Source organism: Salvelinus namaycush, chromosome 8 (assembly GCF_016432855.1).
Source record: "Salvelinus namaycush isolate Seneca chromosome 8, SaNama_1.0, whole genome shotgun sequence".
In the NCBI taxonomy this organism is placed as follows: domain Eukaryota; kingdom Metazoa; phylum Chordata; class Actinopteri; order Salmoniformes; family Salmonidae; genus Salvelinus; species Salvelinus namaycush.
Window position 1 is genome coordinate 30,529,398 of NC_052314.1, and position 18,723 is coordinate 30,548,120.

The 18,723-nt window shown below is 40.9% G+C and overlaps 1 protein-coding gene across 1 annotated transcript in view; it reads left to right on the forward strand.

Moving 5' to 3' along the window:
- Window positions 1-972: 972 nt before the first annotated feature.
- Window positions 973-18,723, forward strand: part of LOC120051877 (volume-regulated anion channel subunit LRRC8C-like) — a 38,319-nt gene continuing 20,568 nt past the window's right edge. The window contains exons 1-2 of the mRNA XM_038998761.1: window positions 973-1,158; window positions 15,331-15,473. Of these exons, the coding sequence (XP_038854689.1) occupies window positions 15,336-15,473 (138 nt within the window). The 5' untranslated portion in view covers window positions 973-1,158; window positions 15,331-15,335. The remainder of the gene's footprint in view (window positions 1,159-15,330; window positions 15,474-18,723) is intronic.

An 18,723-nucleotide genomic window follows, 5' to 3' on the forward strand; every position in this document is an offset into this window, starting at 1 on the left:
GGGAAATATCTGAGGGAATAGCATTAACCACAGAGCGATAATCTTTGTATTGAACAGGAAAGGCTTTGACTCTTGAGAAAACCTCATAACTTAACATTTGGCCGCCTCTAATGAAGATGTCACTTACAAATATTATATTTTTCTTTATCCAATGTTGCATAAAAAAAACATTTTGTTTTTAACAGTGATATATTTTTTCCCACAGAATAGCTTAATGAGGTGAAACGTCAAGCACAAAACACAATTTCCATGCCATAAGTGCTTGCTGATAAAATGTTGATAATTGTAAACCCCAAATGTTCTTAAAATGAGGAATAAAGAATCATAACGATTCAGAAGATTCTATGCATTTGTTCAACTACTTAATCTTAAAGGTATTATTCATATTCACAAAATCCAGGTCTTTGTTTTGTACAACATCCCTTATTTTTACATCACCACAAACGACTTAATTGATGGCAGTCTGACTGAAGTACGTAGCGAACGATAGAGCAGCGGAATAACTCCGTTTCAGCCAAACCGCGTCAGTCAGTAGTCTTCGTGCATCACAAACAGTAACCTTGAACTAACTACAGCAACTCGCAGTCAGAAATAACGGTGGAGTGACCACACTAGGGGTGTGTTCAGGTCCATTAAATGTTTGCTACGTTGAGTTACGTTTTGCACTGACACGTTTCCCCAAAACGTTCTTCAACGTTCTTGAACATACTTTACGTACGTTTTCTCCATTTGGTGGGGGTCCATGCTATTTGGGATCCTTGGGACATCTCTACCCAATTGAAGTCGAAATGTACAATGGTTATGGTTAGGTAAGGTTTATGATTAGGGTTAGGATAGGGATTAAGGTTAGGTTTAGGGTAGGGACGGCCAAAGGACAGCGCTAACGGTTTGGTGGGTGTGCCGGGGTGTGGCTTGAAGGAATGAGTGACGTATTCAAAGGCAGCTGCCATGCTGATAGCGTTCTCCCACTCCTCACGTTTTTTTCAACTGATCGTTCAGAACAACACAGTTTACGTTTAATTGAACGTTCCACACTGTTTTTTCTGTGGCCTACTGAACACGGTGCACAGATCCACAAGGACATGATCGCCGCTGTTCTAAAAAAGACCCATCTACGTCTTCTATAGAACCTAGGCTTTCGTACGGACATCACTAGGGGTAAGGTACATTTTGTTATTGTATTCATTTATGATTGGTTGTAACGGTCCATGTTTACGATATGCTTTTCGTTACATTGTCTGGGACTGTATTTGGGTTTTACTGTAAATTAGCTCACACATTGTTGCCGGTAAGCGATACAGATAACTTTCGCCTGTGTATAGCCCATGTAACCCGAGCCTCCTGCATCGCTGGCACCGCTACTGAAGGGTGCTAATATTGAGTTTTAGCATACGCCACATATCTCAATCCGTTTTTTTTTTTACACACACACAGCTTATGTTTTATTATTTTGTTTAAAGGCTAGAAATAGGAAGTCGTGGCGATTTCTCGAGTTTGGATAATGATATCACATATACCCCCACCTCCTCCCCCTCTTCCCAAAAAGAAAATAATATAAAATGAGTTGTAAAATATTCTTCTCCACCCCATGGCTTCACAGGCCATATGAATAATTGGTTAGCAGTAGCCTATGAGGGCCTATTTATGCAAGGCGAGAATTTACACCATAGATTAGATTTATACTGTATAGCCGAGTTTACTAATGGCTTTGAGTTTGTCTATCCTGTCTAGAGGGAATGGTTTATGGTTTTGGGGGAAAGTTTTGTGACCTATTATGTGGTTTTGAAGTTGAACAAGGAGAAAATTCGGTTCTAAGGTCAGCCAATAGGCTCAGCAGTTTGCATTATGCAGTTTAGTAGTAGTAGTACTAGTAGCAGCCTATACGATTTGGGATTTCCATTGTACAAGTTATTGTTAAAAGATGTCTGACGTTGTGTTTTTGTTAACATTTTAAGACCTATTGTTACAAGTTAACCCCCTGATTCTCTCAAAGTGACCCAGGAGTCTAATATTTTCTGCGGTGTTTTTCCATGGTCCTTATGAATAACTAATGAACCCATCTTGGACAGGATGTGTTATCCTGGGGACTGGGTGTGAACTATCCAGACATGCATGTCTCCCAAATGGCACCCTATTTCCTATATATTGTACAATTTTTTTTTTTCCTTCTTCACCAGGGCTCTGCTCAAAAGTAGTGCTATATATAAGGTATTTGGTTCCATTTTGAATGCAATCATAGTCTGTTTTGGGCAGTCCAAGTGACTCCAGTGTGTGTTAGAGATCTGCAGAGTTTCCTGTCAGGAAGAGCCAGACATAGGATAAGGCCCGGGCAGCCAGGCCAGCTCACTGTGGTGACAAGGCGAACAACTCATCTAGGCAAGGGAGGAACCATTTTCTAAAAATGAGCTAAAGACCCGCCCGTAGTTAAATTAAACCCTCATACAGTTATTTCTTTGATAGAGTATGCTGTTTGGTACAGTTGCATTACTTAACCACCCATTGAGACTTCATATAGAGTTGAAGTTATGAGTAATATAGACACTTCAGGTTCAATAGGTGAATGTTTACGTCGCCCATCCTTCTTGCCGAGGTACATTCAATATTTCCATGAGACCCAGGAACTCCTCAAAGAAACAATGTTGTGATTGGCAATTAGAGATGTTCGTAGTACTGTATAGTCTCCACAGTGAAATTATGAGAATCTGTCTGACTTTCAGACAAAGTTGTATGCTGACCAACCCTGGTTAAAGATGGTGGTTTGTTACTGGCACGGTCTAATTTAAGATTAAATCAAAAAGTCCAAATCAAATTGTATTTGTCACATGCGCTGAATACAACGGGTCTAGACTTACCGTGAAATGCTTACTTATAAGCCCAATGTTGAATTTTTTTTCAAGTAAGAAAACATTTGCTGAATAAAAATACAATTAACTAAAGTAAGAAAAAAGTAACACACTAAAATAACAATAACGTGACTATATACAGAGGGTACCGAGTCAATGTGCAGAGGTACAGGTTAGTTGAGGTAAATTTAGGTAATATGTACCTGTAGGTAGAGTTAAAGTGACTGCATAGATGATAAACAGCTAGTAGCAGCAGTGTAAAAAAGGGGGTCAGTCCAAATAGTCCGGGTAGCCATTTGATTAACTGTTTAGCAGTCTAATGGCTTGTGGGTAGAATCTGTTAAGGAGCCTTTTGGACCTAGGCTTGTCGCTCCGGTACCACTTGCCATATGGTAGCAGAGAGAACAGTCTATGACTTGGGTGGCTGTAGTCTTTGACCATTTTTTGAGCCTTCCTCTGACACTGCCTGGTATAGAGGTCCTGGATGGCAGGAAGCTTGGCCCCAGTGACGTAAAACAGTGCAGCTGTGTTATTGTAAGTACTAAAATATTTAGCTGTAGCTCCCTTGAGACATGTTTTGATAGAGGTTGTTTAGTGCTGAAGACTGTGTATACACATTAATTAAGTGATTCCATACAAACATTTGTATCTAAAAGAATAATTGAGAAATAATTAATAAAAATTGGCATATTTAAGACATTTTGGCCTTACCCATGCCTCCTTTAAGACTCCATAATGTTTCATATGTAGGTGCTACAAAGCAAAAATGTGTGTTATATGAAGAGCTCTATTCTCATGTCATCTGACCATTGATAAATGGCATTAGCACTTGGATTGGAACCAGTGCTATGGTCAGATGACATGAAAATTGAGCTCTTTGGCCATGCATACAAGTGGTAGGTTTGGCGTTGGAAAACAGAAGCATATGCATAAAAGTACATCATACCTGTGGTGAATCTTTGATGTTATGGGGCTATTTTTGCTTCCACTGATCCTGGGGCCCTTGTCAACGGCATAATGAACTTTACCCAGTACGTGGACATTTTAGCCAAAAGCCTGGTTGCCTCTGCCAAGAGGCTGACACTTTGCCGAAAGTGAACCTTCCAGCAAGAAAATAACTCAATCCGTAAAGAAATGGTTAATTGACCACAATCTACATTTTGCATTGGCCATCTCAGTCTCTGGACTTGAACCTCATTGAAAACCTGTGGTTTGAAGAGTTTAGTCCATAAGAGCAGACAAAGGATATCAAGGATCTGGAAAGATTCTGTATTGCGGAATGGTCTAAGATCCCTCCCAACATGTTTTCCAATCTCATAAAACATTTTAGGAAAAAGGCTGTGTCATTATCCTCTCAAGGGGAGGGTCCTATAGAGTATTGAAAACAGCGGTGGCCATCATTTTGACCCCTATCTTTTTATTACTTGTTAAACAAAGTCTCTTGCTCTGAGCAATTATATTAGTATTAAATATTATAATTTCCCAATTTTTTATTTATACAATAGCTTAATGTTTGTATTTTTTTAATACAGATTTTTTTTACTCATCTTTATCAAGGGTGCCAATAATTATGGAACTGACTGTATGTTAACCATCTCATTGGTTTTAGGGTAAAAATGGGTGAAAAAAAGACAATCACGAAATTCCTTTACATTGCTGGCTTTTTGTAAATCCAATCAGTTTTCCACATTAGTTCAACATCACCACATTGCATTCTATTGTCGAAAGGACATTGATTCAACCAGTTTGTGCCCAGTGGGTTCCCGGTTAACAATGAGCAATTGGGAGGCCGGCGTCCCTCCACAGTGGTCGCGTGACATGCCACAGGTTTTTTGACCATCGCCTCACTCACGGGCCACCCGCATCACCCCTGGTGAGACAAAACCGCAACTCGTCAGTGAAGAGCACTTTTTGCCAGTCCTGTCTGGTCCAGCGACGGTGGGTTTGTGCCCATAGGCGACGTTGTTGTCGGTGATGTCTGGTAAGGACCTGCCTTACAACAGGCTTACAAGCCCTCAGTCCAGCCTTTCTCAGCCTATTGCGGACAGTTTGAGCAGTGATGGAGGGATTGTGCATTCCTGGTGTAACTCGGGCAGTTGTTGTTGCCATCCTGTACCTGTCCCGCAGGTGTGATGTTCGTATGTACCGATCCTGTGCAGGTGTTGTTACACATGGTCTGCCACTGCGAGGATGATCAGCTGTCCGTCCTGTCTCCCTGTAGCTCTGTCTTAGGCGTCTCACAGCACGGACATTGCAATTTATTGCCCTGGCCACATCTGCAGTCCTCATGCCTCCTTGCAGCATGCCTAAGGCACGCTCACACAGATGAGCAGGGACCCTGAGCATTTTTCTTTTGGTGTTTTTCAGAATCAGTAGAAAGGCCTTTTTAGTGTCGTAAGTTTTCATAACTGACCTTAATTGCCTACCGTCTGTAAGCTTTTAGTGTCTTAACAACCATTCCACGGGTGCATGTTCATTAATTGTTTATGGTTCATTGAACAAGCATGTGAAGTTATTTGGATTTTTACGAATTATCTTTGAAAGACAGGGTCCTGAAAAAGGGATGTTTATTTTTTTGCTAAGTTTATTTAAATGTAATATAAGTGCCTTGTGTTATAATTCTGAGCGGAGGAATTTAGAAAATGCTGCTGTCACGTCAGATTATTATGGTCGCAACAACACCGTCAAAGTTCAATGTCTCTTGCTTCTTCCCGGGAAAAAGCAATGGCTATATACAATTCTGAGCACACTTACAAGTCTCTCCTGGAGCTCGGTGTCCTGGTTCAGCCTGGTCTCCATTGGCCCATTGTTGATAGGCTAACAAGGTATTCATGTTATCCATCTCAAGCATCCGATACCACCCAGACCTACGGTATCAGTCAAAAGTTTCGACACACCTACTCATTCAAGGGTTTTTCTTTATTTGTACTATTTTCTACATTGTAGAATAATAGTGAAGACATCAACACTATGAAATAACACATATGGAATGATTTAGTAACCCCAAAAAGTGTTAAACAAATCAAAATATATTTTAGATTTTTCAAAGTAGCCACCTGTTGCCTTGACAGCTTTGCACACTCTTGGCATTCTCTCCACCAGCTTCATGAGTTCCCACGTATGCTGAGCACTTGCTGGCTGCTTTTCCTTCACCCTGCGGTCCAAGTCATCCCAAACCATCTCAATTGGGTTGAGGTCAAGTGATTGTAGATGCCAGGTCATCTGATGCAGCACTCAATCACTCTCCTTCTTGGTCAAATAGCCCTTACACAGCCTGGAGGTATGTTTTGGGTCATTGTCCTGTTGAAAAACAAATTATATTCCCGCGCAAACAAGATGGGATGGCGTATCGCTGCAGAATGCTGTGGTAGCCATGCTGGTTAAGTATGCCTTGAATACTAATTAAATCACCGACAGTGTCACCAGCAATGCACCCCCTCACCATCACACCTCCTCCTTCATGCTTCATGGTGGGATCCACACATGTGGAGATTATCCGTTCACCTACTCTGCGTCTCACAAAGTCACGACAGTTGGAACCGAAAATCTAAAATTTAGATTCATCAGACCAAAGGACAGATTTCCACCGGTCTAATGTCCATTGCTTGTGTTTCTTGGCCCAAGCAAGTCTCTTATTATTGGGTTTCTTTGCAGCAATTAGACCATGAAGGCCTGAATCATGCAGTCTCCTCTGAACAGTTGATTTTGAGATTAGTTTGTTACTAGACTTCTCCAGCATTTATTTGAGCAGCAATTTCTGAGGCTGTTAACTCTAATGAACTTATCTTCTGCAGTTGTTCTTGCCATAATATGGACTTGGTCTTTTACCAAATAGGGCTATCTTCTGTATACCACCCCTCCTTGTCACAACACAACTGATTGGCTCAAACGCACTCATTAAGAATGAAATAAATTCCACAAATTAACAAGGCACACCTGTTAATTGAAATGCATTACAGGTGACTGCCTCATGAAGCTGGTTGAGAGAATGCCAAGAGTGTGCAAAGCTGTCATCAACGCAAAGGGTGGCTACTTTGAAGATTTTCAAATATAAAATATATTTTGATTTGTTTAACTTTTTTAAATTTATTTTTTGGGTTACTACACGATTTCATGGTTTTGATGTCTTCCCTGTTATTCTATAATGTAGAAAATACTAAAAATAAAGAAACCCATGTGTGTGTGTGTGTGTGAGACAGTTAATCACTGTCACACTCCTGAAAACAATTATACACCAAAAATAGATGTGCAAGTTTTGTTGTCACGTGCTTGCTCACTCCTTAGCACCTTAACTTGCTGGAGTCTTTGGCAGGAAAACAGGGCAGAAATGCAGTCATTGGATTTCTGCCCTGAAAAATAAAACCAAGGTTTAAAAGTTACCCTCGTGGAAAATGTGTTTACTTTTCAATACAATTACATATTGTTCAAAACTGGACAGATAATCATAGTCTCATTTAGGTTGTGAATAGCTCATAGCTGTCATCCACATGCTGCTGTGGTGAATATGATGCTGTGGGTGTCCAGTCTCCTTTTTGATAGACAGATTACATGAATAAAGGGTCTTGTTTCTCTTCTGAAATTCCATCAGTATTTAGCAGGACAGAGTACATCTGAAAAATATATTTTGTAGGGAATAATGCTTCTCTTTTATTCAGACTCTTTGCCCCTTGAAGTGGCATCTGTGTTATAGGGAGACGACTAGTTCTAAGAAGAAATAATATGTTGTTAGCTAGCATCTAACATTAGCAAGCTACCTAGGTAAGTAACTCAGCTAGCATGGTCACAAGCAGATGGTAAGCCAGCCAATTTAACACAACAAAACAATTCTAAAGGCTTTGCATTCCAATCTGGCACATGAACAAATTAGTAAACTAGAAACATTTTCTAATGCTCTGGATGTTTAAATATAAAACATTTTACCAAACAATTATACAGAAAGACAAACCTATAGGTACATCTCCAGCAAGTTTTTACAAAAACAACATGAATCGCTCTCAATGACTCAATCCAGGCCAGCAAACATGATGCCACTATTAGACATTCGGTATTTCAAAACGTTCGGTGGTGATAAATACAAACAATTCAACTGTTCTTTAGTTCCAAAAGCCTACCGTTGCCATTTTTCTATAGCTACTACAACGTTGATGACATTGGGCTTTCCAGCTTCTTCTTTGAGGGTTTAAGAGGTGCTGCCACCTACGGTAAGTAGTGTGCATTTCTCTTTTGGTAAGGTTGTAGGAGATTACAAACTGGGTGGTTCGAGCACTGAATGTTGATTGGCTGACAGCCGTGGTATATCAGACCGTATACCGCGGGTACGACAACACTTATTTTTACTGCTCTAATAATGTTGCTGTTGTGTCGTGAGTAGGAACTGCCCTTAGCCATGGTATATTGGCCATATACCACACCTCCTCGTGCCTTAGACTATAGCAGCCTATGGATATCTAATGCAAGTAACATTTACTTGGCAAAGGAGGGTAAAAAGGGAGTAGTTTGAGTTTACCCTCCACGATCTGTGGTCACAGAACAAAAGGCTATGGGTTCCTAAAGTTTTAACAATGCAGGCTATTCATTTAAATTTACATTACAAGTTGCAACGTTGACTGTGGCTTCTATTTGAACATAGGTTGAAGCAATAAACAGGTAATCGAATTAAATGTCAAATCAAATCAAAGTGTATTTGTCACGTGCTCCGAATACAACAGGTGTAGACATTACAGTGAAATGCTTACTTACAGGCTCTAACCAATAGTGCAAAAAAGGTATTAGGTGAACAATAGGTAAGTAAAGAAATAAAACAACTGTAAAAAGACAGGCTATATACAGTAGCGATGCTATAAAAGTAGCGAGGCTACATCCAGACACCGGTTAGTCAGGCTGATTGAGGTAGTATGTACATGTAGATATGGTTAAAGTGACTATGCATATATGATGAACAGAGAGTAGAGGTAGCGTAAAAGAGGGGTTGGTGGGTGGCGGGACACAATGCAGATAGCCCGGTTAGCCAATGTGCGGGAGCACTGGTTGGTTGGCCCAATTGAGGTAGTATGTACATGAATGTATAGTTAAAGTGACTATGCATATATGATAAACATAGAGCAGCAGCAGTGAAAAAAGAGGGGTTGGGGGGGGGGGGGCACACAATGCAAATAGTCCAGGTAGCCATTTGATTACCTGTTCAGGAGTGTTATGGCTTGGGGGTAAAAACTGTTGAGAAGCCTTTTTGTCCTAGACTTGGCACTCCGGTACCGCTTGCCATGCGGTAGCAGAGAGAACAGTCTATGACTGGGGTGGCTGGGGTCTTTGACAATTTTTAGGGCCTTCCTCTGACACTGGAATGTAGGCTATGTATTAATGGCCTCAATACAATAGACTTGAATTGGCTTCATGACTACATACAATTTCACCCTTAATGATAGTGATCAATACTGTGTGAAGTGGTTTAGGGAGTGGCATCTCTAACAAAGCAACTGGAACAGTTGCTAGGAACAGTTGCTATTGCCTTTAAATATAGCTTAGTAAATACAACTAAAGCTATTAATGGCTATAAACTGTAAATGATTAGTTGTATCACTTTTGTCATCCTCAATTATTTTCAATGCGCTGTCTGTTTATTTTAAATGGGCAAATCAACTTTAAATCACAATGTAGGGGAAGGTTTATAGATCACAACAAAAACAGTTTGTAGCCTCTGGCTGGCTGTAGTTAGCTGGAAGTTGGCAGGCCTAATTTGAGAGTCAAGAGATTCCTGGCTATTGTCTTTCGAATTACCTCATGGCTAGATGGTTTGCCTAGGGCGTATAGCTGTCCTCAGAGTGGAGGCTAAACGCCAGAGATTCAAAAGTGGCCTGCCGATGGCTTAGCGGTCTTCTGAATGGAGGCTACCAGCTGGAGATGCAAATCATGTCTTGAGCGGCAAACTCCACTCGCTCGCTGGCGGTAGGAGTTTAGAGCCATTGGCATAGCAACAGCGGGAAATAGCAAGCGTGGGAAAAGTTTTTGGTGTCTGGGTTACCATTCTGAGTTGTATTGTTTTACATTTGCACAAAAGTGCAGACAGAATAGAATCATGCTCATACTGTAAGAACTTTCCAAATACAGTAAATACATTCTCTTGGGAAAACCATTTGACATCCCCTTTGTCTTGTTTTTGAAGAATGTTCCTCTCCCACTGACAAGACCAGATGGATACCCAATAGGTGCTATTTAAGGGGGTGATCTTGTGGTTGTGGATGGCACTCCTCAGAGAAATAGAATCACAATAGTGATCCAAAATAGTGATTCTATTTCTATGGTATCCTGTCTAGAACATCAGTCAGTTGTATATGGCATTTCCCGCAGTTAAGCTGAAACTTAGTACACTCTGACGTAATGGGCTGTATACAGTAAATGACACATTATATGGTAGGCCTATTTGTGTTTACAAAAGCATTGCTGTTATATTTCATCATTTGTATAGAATTCAGAGTGATACCCGTAGTAAGCAGATTGCTAAAGCTGACCAGAGGGAGAGAGACGAAAAGACTGAGACGTGCAACATCAGTGTAGAAAACCCTCTCTCTGGCCCTGAGAAATCCCCAAGATGTGCCCAACTGCACCAAGTAGGCGCCCCATCCCCGCTTGAGCCTAAAGGGCCATAAACTTGCATTTCACACCTCTGTTGCTAGGCCAGGTTGCTAGGGTTGCCTTATCAGACCATGGGGTCAGCCAATCACAGGCAGTCATCTGGGATCACAGATACCCAATTCCTGCCTCTCATCTTCAGAAAGCAGTGGCAAAGTGAGGAACTCTCTGAAAACTTCTGCCCTGCACAACAACAGCGGGGCCACAACCAATGGACCTTTCTCTTGAAGCCCTGGAATCTGAGAACACACGCTAGTGTTAGTGCATCCATGATATAGTAAGTGGACTTCACTGGGTTTGGGTGTATTGAAACCTGCTTGTTTATGTTTAGACCAGCCAGTACATTGCTACTAAATGCCTCAAGATGGCCGCTGTGTTATGTAACCTAAGATGGCCGCTCCCGTGCAGGGCTGTGCACAGACATTTTGGGGGGCATGTGCTGAAACAAAAAAAAGGGCACCGAATATGTTTTCTCCCCGCAACCACGGTCAGACTCATTGGGCAATTATTACAAGAGGGTAAAGCAGCACAAATCTGAGTAAAGTATTTAGCAAACTATTTTCAACTAGAATAAATGCTGCACTTATTAACAATGACAACATAACTCCAGTTAAAGAAATACTGCAGCCTACTATTACTAAATCCAACCCAACTCCATTTGTTACTACCATCATGTTTCCCAGTGGATGACCCCCAAAAAGGAGTGGTACAAAACATATGACCCCCATTGTCTGTAGCTTAAAGCTGCCCATACCATAACCCCACAGCCGCCATGGGGGAGTCTCTTCACAATGTTTATCAGCAAACCACTCGCCCACACAACGCCAAGCATGTAGTCGGCGGTTGTGAGGCCGGTTCGACGTACTGCCAAATTCTTTAAAATGACTTTGGAGGCGACTTGTGGTAGAGAAATGAACATTACATTTTCTGGCAGCAGCTTTGGTGGACATTCCTGCAGTCAGCATGCCAATTTCATGCTCCCTCAACTTGGCACATCTGTGGCATTGTGACACAACTGCATACTTTAGTGGCTTTTTATTGTCCACAGCACAAGGTGCACCTGTGTAATGATCATGCTGTTTAATCAGCCTCTTGATATGCCACACCTGTCAGGTGGATGGATTGGCAAAGGAGAAATGCTCTCTAACAAATAATGTAAATAATTATGTGCAATTTGAGAATCTTTTTGTGCATGTTAAACATTTCTGTGATCTTTTATTTCAGCTCATGAAACATGGGACCAACACTACATGTTGTGTTTATATTTTTGTTCAGTGTACAAAGACCAGGGAGCTTTTTGAAAACCTAATAAAGAAGGGCAGTGATTGATAGATGGGTAACAATAACAAATCAGACATTGAATATCTCTAAGCATGGTCAAGTATAATAATTATTCTGTGGATTATGTATTAAACAACCCAGACACATCAAAGATAGTTGTCCTTCTGAACTGAGCTGCAGGACAGGAAGGAAACTGCTCAGGGATGTTACAGAGTTTATTGGCCGTAATGGGAGAACTGAGGATGGCTCAACAACATTGTGGTGACTCCGCAATAATGACCTAAATGACAGAGTGAAAAGAATACAAATATACATACAAATATTCCATAACATGCATTTTGGGGGCAAATCCAACAGATCTTTGAGTAACTGCCTCCTTATTTTCAAGCATGGTGGATGCTGCATCATGGTAAGGGTATGCTTGACATCTGTAAATACTGGAGGTTTTCAGGATAAAAATAAATGATGGCGCTAAGCACAGGCAAAATCTTGGAAGAAAGCCTGCTTCATTCTGCTTTACACCAGAGACTGGGAGAGGAATTCACCTTTCAGCAGGACAATAACCTACAATGCAAGGTCAGATCTACACTGGAGTTGCTTACCAAGAAGACGGTGTGTATGTTCCTGAGTGGCCAAGTTAAAATGTTGACTTAAGTCTGCTTGAAAATATATGGCAAGACTTAAATGTCTGTCTAGCCATGTTCCAACATCTTGAAGAATCTTCAAAATAATAATGGACAAATATTGTACAATCCAGATTTGCAAAGCTCTTATAGTCTTACTCTAGAAGACCCACAACTGTAATCAATGCCAAAGGTGTTTCTAACATGTATTGGGTCAGGGAGCTGAATACATATGCAATGACTATTTTAGTTATTTAAAGATGAACTATACAGAAATTGCTTTGCCATTTCGTGGTTGCTTAAATTCTAATAGTTTGTCTAATTTATAGTGTTGAGAATCATTGTACCATCTAAACCACCATGAAATACACATTTTCCATAACCAAAAATATCTTATTTTCAGCTGTTTGAAGCTGGTGTTCAAAACGAAAGTATAAAAGGCAAAGATGATACTTAAGAATGGGAAGTATAGAAATGTGGCACATAGAACAGATCTCCCGCTTCTTAGACATTTCAATGAGAATGCCACGTCTTTAAAACACATTTTTTATGAATTGGTCTGGTTGCTCAAACAGTTACATTTTGCAGCTAAAATTTGTATTAATCTTTAAAAAAGAAAAGATCTCCCACTTTGACATTAGAGTATTTTGTGTAGATTGTTGACAAAAATACCAATACATTTTTATCCCACTTTACTTCATATGTTATTGTGTTATAATCTGAATACTTGGAGTCCAGAACAAGCAAAATCATACGGCCTACTTGTAGTGGAGGGTGCAGAATCGGATGGAAAGCATGTTCCGTCTGCACCGCACCATCATTTTTTGGAGGGCAGCCTGCATGCAGAGCGCTCGTTGCCAGCCGGGTAGCCCTGTTCTTCCTCACAAATATCGTAACATATTCTGCTGAATTTATTACATTTTCATCCCGTAATATTGAAGGCAGTGCGATGTTACAGCTGCTTATCTTTAAACATATATCGCCAATAGGCACCCAAACTAGGCCGATCTGAAATATGAAAATGTTCACTCAAATTGTCCTGGTAAAGATGAGTCAGTAGTAGATGCTAAACTTTATTTTGTATGGATGATAAACGGAGGTCTACTCTGTTTTAGCCAGGCAAAACTGGAGGGAAAAAACCCCAGTTATTTTTGGTCAGTAATCTGGATAGTAATCTGGTCTGCCTTTGCTTGCCAATGCTGATTGGTCATTGGTTAACAATCAAGACGTGCAAGTATTTGGTTCTGAAGTATAGATGAGAATTTAACGACTACCTGCGGGCAGGGGGTTCAGAATGACAATGACAATTGTATACAAAAAACATTTTGGGGGAAATTGTACTACCAGGGCATTTTGTAGAGCACATGCCACTTCCAGTCTACAAAGGTAGTGCCTGATCTGTGCCTGTTCCCATGGCCTTGTTATTGTATACTGTGTGCAGTGATAGCCTTTTTGGTCACTGTACATTGCCCTGCTGGCCATCACTGTTAGCCTTGCAAATTATAGCTTCCCTGTATGCCTTGTATTGTGCCTAGCCTACAAAACCCTAGCCTAGCGTGCTAGCCCACTGCTATGTTTATATTGAGTGCTATGTTTAGCCTATTCTACATACTCTCTATCTTTTGTTTTATTCGAGAAACCACTATCACTTCTACTAGTCCCCTCTTGCTATGGTGGTGTGTCTTAAAGCGGCAATATGTAAGATTACCACACCTAAAAGAGGCGCCAGGACGTTTGTACCTATATTAAACTGGCACCTCTTTCAGAGACCACCACCAGTTGGTGGTGCTCTTTTTCAATCCGGGATAGTATAGGCATATTTTTTTATAAGGCCTTGATGATGCTAAAGCATTGCTCCATTTACATTCTCTCGTGGCCAGATCTCCATAAACATAATTGGTACTGTGGGATAACAAGCAGCAGTAATTCCGATGTTGGGTTTTTCGTCACTGGTTATTTGGAAAAATCACGATTTTACAGGTGTTTGCGTCTTTCAAATTTCGGAAGGGGAGGGTACATTCGGCCATTAACTTGCAAATAGAGAGGGTGGAGCTCCTCGTGCCGGTTCCACTCCTCGTTCTAGCGTCTCTTCATCTCTTCTCTCACGTGTGGATCCAGAATTTAATCAAGCAGCTGACCAATCATGTGAGACTTAAGTCTGGGTTAACTGAGATTACTCCATATATTATGCTGCTTTAGACTGATTCAGTTATCCATCCTAACAGGCAGATTGTTTTGTCTATGCCAGCCACGAAATTGATCTTAACCAACTGCCTCAAAAGCGAGGCTTTCCTCTGTGTATTGGTACATCAAACCAGTGAGTTTTTGTTGTTGTTGTACATTCAAATCTTTAACCATGTCACAAAGGGAATTATACACCATTAGTTACAATAGTTTTTTTGTCATGTTTGACAGCATGATAGGAAGGAGAGTTGAAATCCATCAAATCCCACACCGAAAGTAAACTTTGATTTACAGTTCCAGTGAAAGGTCTGTTGTATGATCCTAATTGAATGTAAAACAAACATGGCCATATTGGGGCCTGCTGTATTTTGGCAGGGCTGGTTTGTTTGACAAACAATAGACAGACTGGTTGTACGGAAGGCAATGTTTAACGCCAACTTCGTTCTTAGTGTCGTCTTGTGAAGGATTTCCCCCTGCATTGTCAACTAGTCTGGAAGCTGGCCATATTGAACATCTATGGCGGGCATCCTCCAGGAATGTGACAAGGGGATTTAAATGGAGGCTTAAGAGCACAATCCTTTATTCGTTTTTCAACCAAAAGGAAGCCCTGCCACTTGCTCTAAAGCTAAGTGATGGGGATGGAGAAATGTCACCACTCTTAAATTCATAAATGCAGTTATGTTTGTAATAACTGGCACATATAAGGACTAAACATATTTTTAAGCTATACATTGTTTACAAACAATCCCTACATTTCATCTCTGTCCCAGCAGGAGCCATGATTCCTGTGACGGAGTTCCGACAGTTTTCGGAACAGCAGCCACAGTTCCGGGTTCTGAAGCCCTGGTGGGATGTGTTCACAGACTACCTCTCTGTGGTCATGCTAATGATCGGAGTGTTCGGATGCACCCTACAGGTCAGTAGCATCCAACAGCTTCAAAAGCTCTTCCATAAAAAGCCTGACTATCTATGAACTAACAATTGTTCCTAAGAGGTGCATACATGTTCTAAACATTTTAGAGCATAAGCTTATACCCAGAAGACAAAACTGAGTAAGTTTTACTATTGTAGTTCAGTCTGCCTTGTGTTCTGTGTACAGAACAGCCATATGTTATTTTATATTTTGTTTCTTTAAAACTATAATACCAGTCGAAAGTTTGGACTCACCTACTCATTCAAGGGTTTTTAATTGTACTATTTTCTACATTGTAGAATAATAGTGAAGACATCAAAACTATGAAATAACACATGGAATCATGTAGTAACTGAAAAAGTGTAAACAAATTAAAATACATTTTCTATTTGAGATATTTCAAAGTAGCCACCCTTTGCCTTGACAGCCTTGCACATGCTTGGCATTCTCTCAACCAGCTTCACCTGGAATGTTTTTCCAGCAGTCTTGAAAGAGTTACCACATATGCTGAGCAACTGTTGGCTGCTTTTCTTTTACTCTGCGGTCCAACTGATCCCAAACCATCTGAATTGGGTTGAGGTCGGGTGATTGTAGATGCCAGGTCATCTGCAGCACTCCATCACGCTCCTTCTTGGTCAAATAGCCCTTACACAGCCTGGCAGTGTTGAGTCATTGTCCTGTTGAAAAACAAATGAAAGTCCCACTAAGTGCAAACCAGATGGGATGGCATATCGCTGCAGAATGTTGTGGTAGCCATGCTGGTTAAGTGTGCCTTGAATTCTAAATAAATCACAGACAGTGTCACCAGCAAAGCACCATCACACCGCCTCCATGCTTCACGGTGGGAACCACACATGTAGAGCTCATCTATTCACCTACACTGCGTCTCACAAAGACACGGAGGTTGGAACCAAAAATCTCAAATTTGGATTCATCAGACCAAAGGACAGATTTCCATCAGTCGAATGTGCATTGTTCGTGTTTCTTGCCCCAAGCAAGTCTCTTCTTCTATTGGTGTCCTTTAGTAGTGGTTTCTTTGCAGCAATTGTACAATGAAGGCCTGATACACACAGTCTCCTCTGAACAGTCGATGTTGAGATGTGTTTGTTACTAATCTTGAACGCTGAAGCATTTATTTGGGCTACAATTTCTGAGACTGATAACTCTAATGAACTTATCCTCTGCAGCAGAGGTAACTCTGGTTCTTCCATTCCTGTGGCAGTCCTCATGAGAGCCAGTTGTATCATAGAGCTTGATGGTTTTTGCGACTGCACTTGAAGAAACTTAATTTTCCGGATTGACTGACCTTCATGTCTTAAAGTAATAATGGTCTGTCATTTCTCTTTGCTTATTTGAGGTGTCCTTGCCATAATATGGACTTGGTTGTTTACCAAATATGGCTATCTTCTGTATACCACCCCCTACCTTGTCACAACACAACTGATTGGCTCAAACACATTAAGAAGGTAAGAAATTCCATAAATTAACTTTTAACAAGGCACACCTGTTAAATGAAATGCATTCCAGGTGACTACCTCATGAAGCTGGTTGAAAGTGCAAAGCCATCAAGGAAATGGGTGGCTACTTTGAAGAATCTCAAATATATAAAATATATTTTAGTTATTTTTGGTTAATACATGAGTCCATATGTGTTATTTCATAGTTCTGATGCCATCACTATTATTCTACAATGTAGAAAATAGTCCAAGTAAAGAAACCCTGGAATGAGTAGGTGTGTCCTAACTTTTGACTGGTACTTTATGTATAAACTCACCTCAACCACTCCAGTACCCCTGTACATTGACTGAGGTACTGGCACTGACCTGTATATACTTGCATTCTCGTGTTCTTTAACTCTCATCGTAGTCCTATTCCAAAACGATATATAATAATAAAAAATATATACAGCTCTGGAAAAAATTAAGACACCACTGCAAAATTATCAGTTTCTCTGATTTTACTATTTATAGGTATGTGTTTGGGTAAAATTAGATTACATTTTTTTATTTTTTTTATTCTATAAACTATTGGCAACATTTCTCCCAAATTCCAAATAAAAAATATTGTCATTTAGAGCATTTATTTGCAGAAAATGAAAACTGGTCAAAATAACAAAGATGCAGTGTTGTCAGACCTCGAATAATGCAAAGAAAATGTCATATTCATTTTTAAACAACACAATACTGTTTTAACTTAGGAAGAGTTCAGAAATCAATATTTGGTGGAATAACCCTGATTTTCAATCATTGCTGTCATATGTCTTGGCATGCTCTCCACTAGTCTTTCACATTGATGTTGGGTGACTTTATGTCACTCCTGGGGCAAGATTTCAAGCAGCTCGGCTTTGTTTGATGGCTTGTGACCATCCATCTTCCTCTTGATCACATTCCAGAGGTTTTCAATGGGGTTCAGGCCTGGAGATTAGGGTGGGCATGGCAGGGTCTTGATCTGGTGGTCCTCCAGCCACACATTGATTGACCTGGCTGTGTGGTATGGAGCGTTGTCCTACTAGAAAAACCAATCATCAGAGTTGGGAAATTAGGTAATTGAGGTAATATGTACATGTAGGTAGAGTTATTAACGTGACTATGCATAGATAACAGATTAGCAGCAGCGTGGGGGGAGGGTGGCAGGCAATGCAAATAGTCTGGGTAGCCATTTGTTTAGCTGTTCAGGAGTCTTATGGCTTGGGGGTAGAAGCTGGATAGAAGCCTCTTGGACCTAGACTTGGTGCGCCAGTACCACTTGCCGTGCGGTACCAGAGAGAAGTCTATGACTAGGGTGGCTTAAGTCTCGATGTCGCAGATGTAAAACCTTTTGAGGATCTGAGGACCCATGACAAATCTTTTCAGTTCCTGAGGGTGAATAGGTTTTGTCGTGCCCTCTTCATGACTGTCTTGATGTGCTTGGACCATGTTAGTTTGTTGGTGATGTGGATGCCCAGGAACTTAACCTGCTCCACTATAGCCCCATCGATGAGAATGGGGGCATGCTCGGTCCTCCTTTTCCTGTAGTCCACAATCGTCTCCTTTGTCTTGATCACGTTGAGGGAGAGGTTGTTGTCCTTGCACCACACGGTCAGGTCTTTGAGCTCCTCCCTATAGGCTGTCTCATTGTTGTCTGCAAACTTAATAATGGTGTTGGAGTCGTGCCTGAACGTGCAGTCATGAGTGAACAGGGAGTACAGGAGGGGACTGAGCATGCACCCCTGAGGGCCCCCAGTGTTGAGGGTCAGTGTGGCGGATGTGTTGTT